At 34.6% G+C, this 16,015-nt stretch overlaps 1 protein-coding gene across 7 annotated transcripts in view; it reads right to left on the bottom strand.

The window, feature by feature from the left end:
- Nucleotides 1-16,015, bottom strand: part of LOC145686687 (uncharacterized) — a 313,040-nt gene that overhangs the window by 279,231 nt on the left and 17,794 nt on the right. For all 7 annotated transcript variants that reach the window (XM_081760226.1, XM_081760225.1, XM_081760228.1 and 4 more), the window contains exon 2: nucleotides 11,265-11,420. In XM_081760226.1, the coding sequence (XP_081616352.1) occupies nucleotides 11,265-11,420 (156 nt within the window). The remainder of the gene's footprint in view (nucleotides 1-11,264; nucleotides 11,421-16,015) is intronic.

Genomic DNA, 16,015 nt, shown 5'->3' with positions numbered 1-16,015 from the left:
AGTGTGCAAGTGGTAGTGTTTTAAAATAAATACCTCATCACTTTAGTAGATATGGAGTTGTTGTCTTTTAGCCGTTTGTTTCATCAGTATTGGTGAGTACCAGATTTACTTATCTGTTCTTTTTCAGGTTGATGGAGTCTGGTTTCATCGATGCCAGATATTTCAAAATCTTATGGTAATCACACAGAAGCATATATTCTTTGATACATAAAGGTGGCAGATATAAGTCATAAGTCCACGTATCAAAGAAAGTCTGAAAGGCGTACCAGACTTTAAACATGGAGCTCACGCATCCAGGAATGTAGAAAGTAAAGTTTTTTTTGCTCTACCGACTAATTTTCGAAATTTTCTTTTTTTTATATTATTTGAAAGTAAAGTAACCATTTGTTTTAAAAATATATATACATTCCTGAAGGTAAAGGTGTTAGAAAAGGAATTTACATTTGTTTACGAGGTCGGACACCTAGCGTGTTAGAAAATAATTACGCGGGGTACTGTCCCACCACAAACTAAATTGGCGCCCAGCGTGGGGCAATTACTACGCTTCTGTGCATAGTTATTTTACGCAAATTTGGCACATCAGCGTAGTAGCAATGATTATGCTTCAGAATAAAACGCGTGAGTAGTGAGTGTGATTACCAGTAGATTCGTGTAAATTTGTTGCTTAATATTTTATCCTAATAAAAAAAGTACTTTCCAAAAACATTGATTGCTATTATAAATGTTTTTTGTGATGTTATATATGTGTGTTAACTGAGAGTATTGGTGTGAAAAGAAAAGAAGTTTCACAGTTTAAGGGGGGAGATAAATTTAGAGAAATTATATTGTTGAGATAATTTTAGATAATTTTTATTTAGATACTCACTCTTACATTAGGAATTGATGGTCATTACAAGATTAAAAGCTAAAAAAATGGAAGAGCTTAGGAATTTAGATGATGAGCAATCTTCATCGTTCCTTATGGATGATATAATAGAAGATAGGACAGAAGAAGAGATAGGAAATACTAATGTAGAAAGCAGTAGTAACATGGAGGGTAATACGTCAAAAACAGATAAAGTAGTCGATAGAGATAGGGATCATATTAACCCAGTACTAGAATTCCTGAAGAAAATGCAACAAGAATTGAACAGCAAAATAGATAGGTCACAGCTTGAGATACAGCAAGAAATGAAGAACACACATGTAGAGATTAGAAAGGAAGTGCAGGAATTAGGGACAAAGTTAGACCAAACGTATCAAGAGTTGGATAATAAAATTTCGGAATTGAATCAGAAAGTATTAGACAATAGCTTGGAAGTAATAAATACTAAAAATGACTTACAGAATGCGTATAAAGAATTGGAAAATAGGCTCAATAGATCATTAGAAAGTACAAAACAACAGCTTCGTAATGATCTTGAAGTTACTGCATGTCAATTAAACGGAGCGTTAGGCAAGGTAACCGGGAATCTTGACAGCACGGACAAAAGTATAGAGGAAATTAAAATAGATGTAGGCACTAAATTGGCTACTCTAGAGGAGATGAATCAAAGTGTTGTAAATCAAGTAGAGAGAAATAGGATAAATTTAGAGGAAAGACTTACGAGCATTACGTCAGTACAAGCGAATGTAACCGAACAGTTACGCAAGAACATTAAAAGTGTAAATACACGAGTAAATGAAAAGATGGAAGCAATAGAAGAAATGATTTCTTCTAGATTAAACTTGGAATCAAATCACGGAGAATCAATATCCAACACAGGCATTCCACTAGAACAGTCTTTACCATCGTGTACTCAAACTGTATCGAATACAATAGTTTCGCCTGCCATTATGCAACCTGTAACATCTGTGTCGAATGTTGATAGCCAGTCTACACACCTAGCAACAGTGATGAATTCCTATATTCATCGGGATCTGAGCTTGCCTAGTTATCAAGGCACTGAAGATGAAACAGACACTTATAATTTTCTTCTCGATCTTGATAATTATTTTGCTCTAACTGGGGTACCTAATGAAGCAAGGTTAGCTTTCATAAGTCGAACTCTGAAAGGTCAAGCCTTGCAATGGTTCAAAGTGATGTGTTCCAAAATATCCACATATTCGCAATTTGTAATACTGTTTAGAGAGACATACTTGAGCCAAAAACGGTTGGCTACACTGCGGGCGAATCTTTTGAGTAGTCACTTTGACCCAAAAGTACATAAAAGTCCCTCCGAATTTTTATTAAACATCCTCCACCAAAATTCTATACTAGACCCGCCTCTTGAAGAATTTTGTTTGTTGAAATTATTGCCCAAAAAGCTGCCACAGTACATTTTTCGAACCGTAATAGCAGCGAAACCGAAAACTCTTACGGAACTATTAGGAGTTGTAAGTAAAGTTCAGTCTTCCGGTTATGAACGAGAAAAATTTCAACAGAGAAGAAGTATCAATATGTTGAATGTCCCAACTGAGAGGGGGAATGTTGCTCGTTCTCGGAGACCAAACAGGAGAAATCTTCACGCACAAGTTCCTTATAATAGGAATCAAAGAGGTGAAACCGAATATAGGGTAAATAATAATCACCAAAATTCTAGTTCTAACCACAGTGAGGAAGGTCATTCACCCCGTGCAGAGAGGTACTCTTCAGCTGAAAACCAGCAGAGTAGCCCCAGGACACAACGTGGTTTTAAAAGGGGAAATACATCTCACAATAACCGCAATATGAACAGACGAGGAAACACATACATTTCAGAGGAACAAATTCAAGTGTTGGAAACTTACGATACCAGCGAGACGCAGGGTTGCCAATCACAAAGAAATGTACCCAGTGTACGCGGCAACGCCAGTAATAATCAGTGAAGTTTCCCAGCACACATTGCGGAATCGTTGGATGTAGTACATGTGGATATGACATCTAATATACGTGCGAATAAATCCCTATGTGTGCTCGATAACAGTAATAATTTTTGTAATTTTGAGGATAAAGAAACAAATGTCAAAATTTTAGATTACAGTAGAGAAAATGAGAATAAATGTACAAAATGCGAGGAAATAAAACAAAGTCAACATTTCGAAAATAAGTCTAGCAAAGAATCAAGTACTATTGCATTATTACTAAAAGATGGGGAAACGGTAGAATTAGATAGGAAAGTTTTCCATGAATCAAATGGAATATTTGATAATCTCATGGATACGAAAGACAATCCTGTAGCGAGAAATAACATAGTAACGCTACCAGAGATTAACGTGGTAATTTATGGACAATCTGTAAATGTACTACTTAATTCAGGTGCCTCTGTATCAGCAATAAGTAGTAGGCTATGGGACACAATTAAGAGGTGCCAGCCACAACCCGCCTTTTTAAAGACAAATAATATCAAAGTTACATCTGCGTTTGGAAGAAAGATAGCAACACTGCAAGGCCAAACTATGTTAGAAGTATTAATACAAGGGAAGGTATATCAAACTGTAGGACTCATAGTTGAAGGATTAAATAGGGATTTGATACTAGGATCACAATTTTTTTTGAATCGTCAGCTATTTTAGATTATTCCAGAGCGCTACTAATACTCCAGAAGCCCCACTATGTAGAAGTTCATTTTCGGGACCAAGATATACCTAGTGATGATCTAGTCCTTAGACAGTTAGAAGAAACATTATACAGTGGCATTATTAATGAAATAAGTAATAGGGAGAATATAGGAGAAAGTGTAGAAAGTGACAATTCCCAAAGAGTGGAAAAGTGTGTTTCTAGGGCAATGCTATTCGAGAGCAACCCCACACTGAAGTTGGATGCGAAAAAATTCCCAACTCCCACCGAATTGGAACGAAGAGTATTGTCGCCAGATGAATGGCTAAAAATAGAAACAAAAGCCACTGTTGAGGATATATATGATCATGTAAACAGTTGTGAAGGACTAACAGTCACGCAAAAGGAGCAATTAGCGTCTCTGTTAATTAAGCACATAGATATTTTTGATGAAAAGCCCGGAACCATCAAAGGGTACGAACATAAAATTGAGTTAACCAATTCTACACTTATAAAATCTAAAATGTACCCATACCCACTGAAGTATCAAAATCAAGTAAAAAATTAGATAAATCGTTGGCTTGCGTGGAAGATCATCAAGAAACATCATTCGGAATATAGCCATCCTTTAATTGTGGTACCAAAGCCTAATGGTAAAATCAGATTATGTATTGACGGTAGGAAATTATCACAGGTCATGAAAAGAAAAACAAATCAACCATTACCACCTTTACAGATATTGCAATCTCTAGGTGACAAAGAATTCTTCAGTAAGCTAGACATAGTAGAGTTTTTCGTAAACGTAAAAGTTCGTGAGGAAGACCAAAGGTATTTAGGCTTCATTCATGAAGGCCTTTCATACTGTTTCATGAAATTACCTTTTGGTACAAAGACAAGTCTTTCATCTTGTATTAGAGCATTGGACAAAATACTAGGAAACGAAGTAAAACCCTATTGTAATAGTTATGTAAATGATACAATTTTGGCATCTACTAGCTTTGAAGAGCACCTAATTCACATTGATAAAGTACTAACTTTGTTAAAACAAGGTGGCGTAACATTGCGTCTACAGAAATGTGAATTTGCAAAGTCAAAAATTAAAATCCTAGGTTACGAATTGTCAAAAGAGGGTATTAGAAAAGACCCTCAGAAAATACAGCAAGTAGTAAACTTCCGAGCACCCCAAAATGTAAAAGAGCTGAGAAAATTGATAGGGTATCTAGGCTTTTACAGATGTTTTAGTAACAAGTATTCAGATGTACTACACCCATTATTCCAGTTACTGCAGAAAAATATAAAATTCAAGTGGAACCAGCAACACCAAGAAGCCCTCGATAAAATCAAATTGATTTTTCAAGAGGAAGTTGTATTGAAGAAACCCCTTAAAGACAAACAGATAATTTTAGAAGTTGATGCATCTGATCGCGCATGTTCCAGCTTGATATATCAAATTGATGACAATGGTGACAAGAGAATCATTGGGATGTCATCAAAAGTGTTCTCTGGTCCACAACAAAATTATAATACCACAGAAAAGGAATTTGCTGCATTAGTAGAAGGTGTGTCAAAATTTAAACATTACCTTATTGGAAAGAAATTTAAAGTAAGATCAGATCACCATGCATTAAAATTTATCCTTTTATGCAGATTGACGAATCAGCGCATCACCCGTTGGTGTTTGGCATTATCAAATTTAGATTTCGAATTTGAGCATGTTCGGTCACAGGATAACATGGCTGATTTCCATTCTCGGTATCCCCCAAATGGAGAGTTTAATTTCGACATCGATGCCAAACCTGTTTTGAAAGAATCTTGAAGAAATTCCGTGTGAGTTGAAAAATCTAATATCAATGTTGCCAGAATTACAAACTTCTGACTCATATTATGGCAGCATAAAATCCCAAATAGAAAGAAATGATGGATCTAAACATGTTCGAGAAAAATATCATTCATATAAAGTTTTAAACAAAAGACTATGTAAAAGAAATAATTTAGGAGTACGCATTTGTATACCAGAAGTGATGATAAATCCTCTATTAAAATATTATCACAATGAAAATGGCCATTTGTCAGCCAGTAAATTAGTCCCACAACTCAGTGAGAATTATGTATGGCCTAAGATGAAACAATCAATACGCAAGTATTGTGGTTCATGCCCAATTTGCCAAAAGGCAAATCCACCCACTTGCTATTACACAGGAGAAATGCATCCAGTACTTACAAATCGACCTGGAAAGTACATTTGCATAGATTTCTGCGGGCCTCTAGTGAAAGGAATTGGAGGTTACCAATACATACTAGTATTTCTAGATATATTCTCTAAATTAGTGGGTCTGTACCAATGTAAGCGTGCTAACACTCGTGTGGTGATTCAGAAGTTGACGGACTTTATAAAATTATGCCCTAATCTAGAAATCATCTTGACTGACAGGGGTTCACAGTTCAATTCTAAGCCGTGGAAGGCACATATGCAGTATTTAGGAGTAAAACATTTCATGAGTAGTGCCTATTATCCACAGGGAGAAATGGCAAAAACTGCTGTGAAAGCAACAGTGCGAATGCTAAAGAAATATACACATAGCAATCATCGCACTTGGCCAAAACTTTTAGGCAAAGTGGAAAGGTGTTTAAATTCGGCAAAACACCTCAGCACAGGATTTTCACCATTCGAAATTCATCTGGAAGTGTCACAGTCTAGTGATATTGCAAAATTATTTGAGATCAAAGAAGCAGAAAAGACAAAAAAAATAAATTACTACATTGATTTAACCCAAAAGAATTTAAAAAAAAAAAGCTGCTTCAAAAAAAGCTTATTTCGACAAGCACCACAAACTTATTGACTACAATATTGGAAATCAAGTTTTAGTGCGTCTATTTCCTAAATCAGATGCTCTAGCAGGAGTATCAAAGAAACTCATGTTATTATATGGAAAACCATATAAAGTGATAGACAAGTCAGATAAGAATGTCTACACTTTGACAGACATGGCCACAGGGAAAGAAGTAATAAAACGCAATACTTTTCACCTGAAACAGTATAAAGTAAGAGAAGAGGAAAAATAAGCCAAGAAGCAGGAACGAATTATAAATGATGTAGACATGACAGAGTTCTTATATATGTAACAAATTGCATAGTAGTTAGATCATTATGTTTAAAACTTAAACACTTAGTTGCTATGTATTGAATTATTGTAACTGTTATATATAAGGTAAAATAAAAAAATGACAGATAAAATACCTATATTATTAAAATTGTATTCGATATTTTTACGTTCATAGTAATTCACTTATTTTATGTAATTTCTTATTCATATCAACTTAAGACATGTGTGAGTAATATATTAAATATCTCCCAGGATATTAATATACTACTCAAAGGGGGGATTTTGTGGAAGGCAATTTTGCACTGCGTATGCAAATTATTTTATATTTAAATCATATCGTTTTAATATAATTTGCATATCAATATGTTAATTTCCAATAAACATTAATATTTAAATATTTAAATTCTTTTAGTAAATATATTTGTCTATAAAGGATCATACATTAATAAAAGTAACTTTGTTTTTGAAAAGTACCGCGATGTATATATTTATTCCATTTCCGACACGCCCCTCGTATTTGTTTTAAAACTTCTTTTAGTCGCTTAACGAAAACTATATCTCTGGTATTGGTGAGTTTGATCCGTCAGCCTGCTTAAGAGCGGATGACTGGAAACTGCCACACAACTCAATTTTTTTTTAAGAATACAACTCCACATCTCATAAGAAAATAATTGTGTATATATAACTATTCATATTTATACTTTGTGTAGTCCATGGGACATAAAATTTAAACATTTCATTTCTTTTTCTTATATTGTGTATTTTAAGAAAACATTTTTTTTTATATTAGTTAAAATTGTAAACTTTCCAATTTAAAACCGCTTGCTTGTTATAAAAAGCAAGAGAAGAACCCTCAGCAAAACGATCCCCTTGCCTTTGTAAATGGAGATGGACAAAAAGGGAGAGTTAAAAGGCCACCAAGTTTGAAGGGGTCTGGACATTCCAAAGAAAAAAACGAGGGTGAGAAAAAAAGCAAGTGACAGCGGGGAGCAAAGGGGAGTGATGGTCAGTTTTCCGCATTTGGGACAGGACAGTTTTTTTTTCGTCGCTCTCTAGAGAAGTGTTTTGTGTGTTAACTTGAACAGTGTCTTGACTAATAATGGTTGCTTAATTCAAAATTACAGGAAAAGAAAGTGTTTTTCATTTTTGTTAGTTTCCTGATAAAATAATGAAACAGAAAAAACATTACTGCGAACTAAACATTAAATGTGCATCTATAATGATGTCAGTATCCAAGAGCAAGTTTTGACTCAGTTTTTCATTTTTTAAAAGCAAGTTTTTATTTTTTTAAAGTTTCTTCAATCTCCTCAGTGCCAAATAAACATACAATGTAAGAACTTTGGAAATGCTTCAGTTCACTATTGTAGCATTAAAATAAAACAGGCAAGAAGGACTTGTTAGAAGCCTGAATGCTACTATTGAGGATCTTTATATAAAGACTTTTGTGAAACCATCGTTACTGCAAGCACAATAAACAGTGACTTGGTGCAATTTATCATAAAATGAAGAAGTGAAATAACATTCTTATAAAGTACTCAAATCTACAGTGAAATCTAAGTGAAATCTACAGCGCTAAACTATATATATATATAATTTTTTTTCAAATCTCGCTTTAAAAAAAAACTTTTCGTTTTTTTTTCTGAATATCTCAAATATAATCGCCAAGTTATATATATATATCGGATAGTGTGCAAGTGGTAGTGTTTTAAAATAAATACCTCATCATTTTAGTAGATATGGAGTTGTTGTCTTTTAGCCGTTTGTTTCATCAGTATTGGTGAGTACCAGATTTACTTATCTGTTCTTTTTCAGGTTGATGGAGTCTGGTTTCATCGATGCCAGATATTTCAAAATCTTATGGTAATCACACAGAAGCATATATTCTTTGATACATAAAGGTGGCAGATATAAGTCATAAGTCCACGTATCAAAGAAAGTCTGAAAGGGGTACCAGACTTTAAACATGGAGCTCACGCATCCAGGAATGTAAAAAGTAAAGTTTTTTTTGCTCTACCGACTAATTTTCGAAATTTTCTTTTTTTTATATTATTTGAAAGTAAAGTAACCATTTGTTTTAAAAATATATATACATTCCTGAAGGTAAAGGTGTTAAAAAAGGAATTTACATTTGTTTACGAGGTCGGACACCTAGCGTGTTAAAAAATAATTACGCGGGGTACTGTCCCACCACACTGTATAAGAATGGATGCAGATCGAGAGAGTAGTCACAAGGCTCATGTCCCGTTGGTGAGAGAAGAAATTCCCTTTATTTCAGACCAAACTCGTGCATATATTTTGCTGACATACTGTCCTTCTTCGGAATTTTGGTGCTAATACATAATCGGAGAATGCGAGAAGCTGTCATCAACCACTGGGACATATCAATTGGACCAGGTTTTTTCTTCAGAGGATCTGACGGACACAAACCTTCTGAAACAGCTCGGCAAATGTTCAAAAGGTACTACTGATCGTTACTGAACTGTGTATAAAATAACAATGTTCCCTTCTTGTTATAAAACAATGCTAAACGTATTATTATTGTCGTGTACAATGTTGTAGGTAAATACATATTTTCTATTATTGCACAGCCATTTCAAAATTACTTGTTATCGGATTACTTGATTAAAATTTTCTTTATAATATAAACGTATCTAAAAGAAATTGTTTACGATATACGTGAAAAAGCTGCAATGTAAAGTTGACAACATATTTTTCATGCTATATATGAAAAACATGAAATAAAACATAAAAGTACAGTTTTTCGTCTAACTGATTACTATTTTTAACCACACAGGAACAATGTCGCATTTCACTTTTCTTTTGCACAGCCTTAGAATGCTTTAATGTGAAAAAGAACCAAAGGTTATAGCTATGCAGCATATTTTCCTCCTGGTGTCGTGCGGGTTGCATAGCAGCAGCTACAAAAATATTTAAGTCCCATGAGGAATGGAAGGGGTTGATCGAAAAACTCCAAATTTTGTGTGTAGACTACCACCAACACGAGGCAACTTTTCCGCAATCCAGCCAATCGAAATTAAAAAAGAAATAGCTGTACAGCACAATTTTCTTCATAGTGTCGTGCAGGTTGCATAGCCGCAGCTACAAACATATTCAAGTCCCATGAGGCAAAGGAAGGGGTTGACCAAAAAAATCCAAATTTTGTGTGGAGACTAACACGAGGCAACTTTTCCGCAACCCGATCAATCGAAATTAAAAAGAAAAGAGAAAATCGGCCCACCCTAGTGACCAGCCACAATAAGGAGAAATTGGCTCCATTTGAATACAATTGATACTTCAATCATCAATTATATAAACATATGGATAGTTGAATATCGAAGTGAATATATATATATTAGCTGAAATGCTTGTTCTTTGCATAGCGAGAATAGGTTTATAAAAAATATTTGAACTCCTTCCCCCAGTTCCCTTAGAACACGCATGGACGGTGAAGTTGGACTTAAATGGTATCGGAGAGTCACTATTCACTTCAGTCATTCCGAAAACTTTAGATTGAACACTAATATCAAATGTTTTCGATTATTTTTACACGACAGTCCGTCCCATGACGATGGGGGATGAATCTGGACTTAAATGGCATTGAGACTCTCACTATTCACCTTGCGACTTCGAAAACCATGGATTGGATATTAACATCAGTAGTTTTCGATTAATTTTACATGTCACATCCTTCGTATTTCCAATCTTCACCTCCTGGCGATGAGGATGAATTTAGACTTAAATGGCATCGGATTGTCACTATTCATTTCAGCGACTCCGAAAAATATGGATTAGACCTTACTGTGGTAATTTCCGATTATTTTTGCATGTCACCCCCTTCTCAACCTCGATGCTGATGGGAGATAATTTGGATTTAAAAGGTATGGGAACAATTACTATTTATCTCAGCGACCCTCAGAAACTATGGACTGGACACTAATATCGTTTGCGATTATTTTTACACGTTCTTTCTCCTTCCCTCCGGAAAATGTGCTAAAAATCTAAGTTAAACCAGGATGAACCCACGCACAAAAAAAAAAAAAAAAAAAAAAAAAAATTAAAAATGGTGCAATGGTCTAGAAGTTAGCGAGCAAATATCGTTATACCCATCTTATTTATATAGATATACTAGGAGAATACCTGTTCTTCACACGGAGAGAATATGTTTCACTTTGGACATAAAGGGCACCAATCAACTTAGGAACCCCAGAAACTATTAATTCGACACTAAGATTGGTCATTTTCAATTATTTTTACATGTCAGCATCCTCCCTTATGAATACTAATGAGGGCAAAATTTGGATTTAAACGGTATTGGAAATGTCACTCCAAATCTTAGCGACCCCGAAAACTATGGATTTGACACTAATATCGGTCATTTTCGATAGGTCACTTTCATTTATATATATATATATATGACAGAAGATATGGAGAGAACCTATTTGTTAATATTCCTGAATTTATACTCATCTGAGATCCTACTTCAAGTCTTCATGAAATAATAAAAAAAAAGTAACCTATTTCAAATGTCAAAGGATGTAGAGAAATTTAACGATAGAATAAAAAATGCTATAATATGACAAAGTTACAGAAATAGACACAGGACTGATTTTTGTGTAGTATTAACTAAGAATACGTTATGAGGAACTACTAATACTCATACTTACACGCCTTGATGGTGGTCTATACCCGTAATGTTTTTCGCCATATTTTTCAAAAATAGCATTAGCATCTTTGCATCTAGTGCGAAATAAATGGATTGAATCTAATTGAAACACACATCCATTGCATACGTTTTTTGGCAGTGGATCTTCCTTCAGTATCTGAAAAATAATAATAAGTACATTAGGAAGTAATTAAAGAAATTTATCAAAAAGTATTGAAGAAACTTCATATCTTCAAATCTTGAATATTTATTCTTGAATACATACTTCGATGGCTAGTTCTTTTCCTTTTAAGGTACGAGGTCAAAATATATGTTTACATTAAAGCAATATATTTTTTAATAAAAACAAGAAAAAAAGAAAAAGTAAGGCAACATAATATATGTAAACAACGATGTGCTTTTCCTTATTTCAGGAACTATAATGGAATAACCTGAACATATTCTGTTGTTCGACCAACCAGGATGCAAAATTTCCGGTCGCCAGGTTGCAATTGGGGACTATAAATTTAGAGCTGGTGACCAGTGCTCAAAAGGAATGATTTCTGTCTAAGCACACAGGGCTGCAGAGTTTCAGATTCGCACGAAAATGATTCTCACTGAGTAAGAAAAGACATGGTATGTGAAGTCTTCACAACTAGTACTTCAGTGCAGAGAGAGAGAGAGAGCGCTACACAAACGTGAAGTCTTAAGTTACGATATTTTTTAACGTGTATATGAATTGTCCAACTCAAAACTGATTATCCTGAATCTAATTGTATAGTCTGATGTAATCTTTTCTCTGTCAAACCAAAGGCCGAAGAGGGAGACCTCATAATCTGTACGTGAGAGATAGTGGTGACCATCATTTTTGGATTGGCGAGTGCGTTTGACTTTAAAATTTTGCGCCCTGCGACCAGCCTCTTTATAAGTTAATCCTCCATGTTGTTAAGCTTAAAACTATAAACAATAAATTTTATCTAAATTACTCTGATTATTTTGTTTTAAATACTTTTCTGTCGAAGATCTTCAAATGATCAGAATAATGCATTATCAAAGAAATAATAATTAGCGTCTGCAAATGATTATCTGAGTAATGCCGCAACTAATACGTGAATTTTTGTGCCCGAGGAATTCCTAATCCTAATTCTCAATATATATCTTTTTACTCCAACCTTTCATTTCTACCATTTAAAAAAAAATTGGTTGAATCAAAGAGAACAGGGAGCAACCAACGCTCTACTGAAGTAATGACTGCCTAAATACGCTACGTTAATGAGCTCGACTTTGTATTTGTTAGCGAAGATCATTAATATCTGACAAAACAATTAAAAAAAAAAAAAAATCAAAGTACTTCTTTTTCCCTAAACCATCATTTGATAAATACTATTAGACTTGCCAGATCTGGGCATCGTCTGGAGTGCCCGAGTTAAGTACATTCTACGGATCTAAGGAACAACAAACTAAATGTACGGGCTTAAATATTAAATTACCTACAATAATTATATTATTTATGCCTTACAATATACCGGGTGTATCAAAAGTCAGGGGCTATAGGTCAACTCCGTAATTAGTAAAGAAATGAAATAATAAAGAGAGGTAAGTCGTAGGAAATAAGTAGGTACTAATCTAAAATGATGAAATTTTTCCAATCATACCAGCCGTTTGAGCTCCACACTGGTAAGATGCTCTACGTTAGATGAAATAGCAACGTTTCCAGTTCAATAGGTTGTTCGAAAGGAACACAAGGGCATCCTAAAATGGCACGGGGAACTTGCACAATGTTGTGTAAGGGAACTTAAAACATTTCGAATCTCTTTTCCAACAATGCTGTATTGTTGGTATGGTGAAGGCCAAGGGAACAGATTGCTGAACTGGCAATGTTGCTTTTTCATTTAACATACGATATATTACAAGTGTCGAACTCAAACGTCTGCTTCGATTAAAAAATTTTCACCATTCACACTTTTCACTTAATTGAATTAATGATTTGACAGAGGTGGGAGTGACACTAAAAATTACTTTTGATCGAAACGATCTGTACAATGAATATTCGGTTTTGAAATCTATATCAACGCTTGATACAAAGCACAACAATTGTAAATTGTGGAGTGTGTTTTTCGGAGAAAGCAGAAGCACAAACTTGTTCAACATAATGAAGTATATTCTCACCATACCAATCAATAATAAACATATCGAAAAAGTGTTTAATATAATGTGAAAAGCTTTATGGTCAGATGACAGAAACAGAATGACATCGGATCTTGTGATGGACGAAATTCGGTTTCGATGAAAACGAAATATCAAGATTTCTACAAAACAGTCTTGGAAAATAGGATCTTTTTTGACTCAGCGAAGATTTTCAAAAAATATTAATAAGATAGGCCTCCAATACATTACAGAAGTAAATACAATCATAAGCTGTACACATTGTATAAGAGTTAAGACATAATTACGTATGTACGAATAAACAGGTTACGATGGTTCGGTCACCTATATAGAATGCCAACACAAAGAGTAGCTAAAAGAATCTTTGAAGAGAAAGTGAAGGGCAACAGAAGTCGAGGAAGACCAAAAAGCAGACGGTGGGATTCAATATTAGGGGATGTTAGGGAACTGAAGATTCGAAACTGGAAATCTTCAGCGGCAGACAGACGACTGTGGAAGAAAATCCTTATGGAGGCCAAGGTTCGGCTAAGAGCTGTAGTGCAGTGAAAGAAGAAGGTCTCCAATAACTAAACTTAGTATGGAACAGTTTAGCTCAGTAGTTGTAAGTGCAATGATGGTTCCAGAGTTCCATACGGGGGAAGTCACATCGGCAGTGAAACCGCATTTCCCACCTCTCCCTGCAACATCTCTAGGCTTTGAGGCCGCTAGCGTTTTTTTTTTTTTTATTATTTTTTTTTTTAACTTTGAAAGTATTCTTGAAATTCGAATGTGAGATATAAATATTACAGAAAAAAAAAAACAAATATTGCATTCAATACTCATGTGTCTAATACATGTCTTACATTCTTACGTACATAATTATATAACTTAATTTTAAACACTTTGCTCAGCACAAAGACTTCAAACCATTCAAGAAGTGAAAAAACAACTGACGTTGCCAACACTGCTCAACCTATTTGTTCAGTTTGAATTTCTTAATCGCTTCTGTAAAAATCATTCGGTTACATTGCCATTAACACACATACTTATTAACTGTGTAATTGGAAACAGATACAAAAACAAGGTAATGGTAATTTGTAAAATAGGAGCACGATAATACTTTCATGATGTATTGAAATTCAAGTACAACCCTCCCATCTAGTCTAGTGGCTAACGCGTGCACCTTTGGTATGATTACCGCTAACATTAATTTCACAATCACTCACTCTCATTAATTATCCGTCTTCTTTAGCCCAAAAGGCATAACCGTGGGACGATAAACTTAAAGAAAGAAAAAAAATCATTCCATTGAATTTCAAGTACGCATGTAATTTTGACCGTTTCCAAAGCAAATGAGTAATTCATTCAATCATTTTCTTCAACACTAAGAACGTAGAGCTACTTTTTAAGGTAGGATCTGAATCACACGTGCTCCTACCAGAAATCGAACCTTGGAATCCCATGCCGAAGACACATTTGCTAATCATATATAAACGTGGGAGCTCTATAATATATATATGAAGTTTCGAAAGTCATCAGGGAACTAAAGTTACTGAACCTCTTACAGTATTCCTTGCCTTACATTTATTCTATAACTGACTCAAAACCACGATAATTCTAATTCTAGTCTATTAAAAAAGAAGAGAAATTTGTGATTATGAAGCCCCATATTCTGTGTAAAATTTGAAATGTTATTTTTGACATATTTCTATTCTCTATTTATTTAACTTTATAGCTATTTATTTGAATTACAAGTGTAACACACACTTGTTTCTGGCTTCGCATACATTCTTCACATTAATATTTCAGAGATAAATCATTTAAAATGTAATTCAAAAATATTCATTCTCTTCTTAAATCTTTGACAAAAAGTACACATACGTCAGGTGTTACTAAATTCCGAAATAGTAAATAGCATTATGGAACTTTTTTTAACTTCATAGTAATTTCTTATATGTGTGAACATCGCATCGGAAATCTACTGCAGAGCTCTCTCGCCCTTGACACAATGAGTTAGTCTTTCTTTTGCGAGAAACAACATCAAAACACCTTCCGAGTTCTCCCTTCCTTCAATTCAGCCCAGTGATGGAGCCTTTACCTTTGGTGTGTGAGGTCTCTGGTTCGAACCCTAACCAAGCAAATTTGTGGTGGACAACATCGTGTCCGTGGGTTTTCTCGGGGTACTCCCGTTTCCTCCCATATTATCATTCCATCAATTCTTTTATCATCATTCACTTGCCTTAATCATCTTTTCCCTTAGCCCAAAGGGTATAATCGTGGGACGTTAAACTGAAAGATTTTTTTTCTTATCAGCATTCAATACAAGCTTACAAGCTGGCTCCATCCCATTTTCTACTCTCCCAGTCGCGGCAAGAACATAATACACAAAAGATTTTTCATTCACGAAAAATGAGTGATTACATCGTATGTATGACCAGGTGCTTACGGGGCTCTTCTGTGACAGCAGCGGACGCTAGAAAGAACCAAATCATAAAGCGAGAACAGAGGGTAACATCAAGTATTGTGATTTATGCAATGTTGCCATATCTATCACGTGTATATCAGGTTCGCATAATTAATATTAACTAAACATTGTAATGTTGAATGGTTCCTCATTCGTAAAAAGAT

Source organism: Thermobia domestica, chromosome 5 (assembly GCF_964235325.1).
Source record: "Thermobia domestica chromosome 5, izTheDome1.hap1.1, whole genome shotgun sequence".
Classification (NCBI taxonomy): Eukaryota; Metazoa; Arthropoda; class Insecta; order Zygentoma; family Lepismatidae; genus Thermobia; species Thermobia domestica.
The sequence above is the reverse complement of the archived record's forward strand: the minus strand, read 5'-3'. Positions and strand labels throughout refer to the sequence as shown.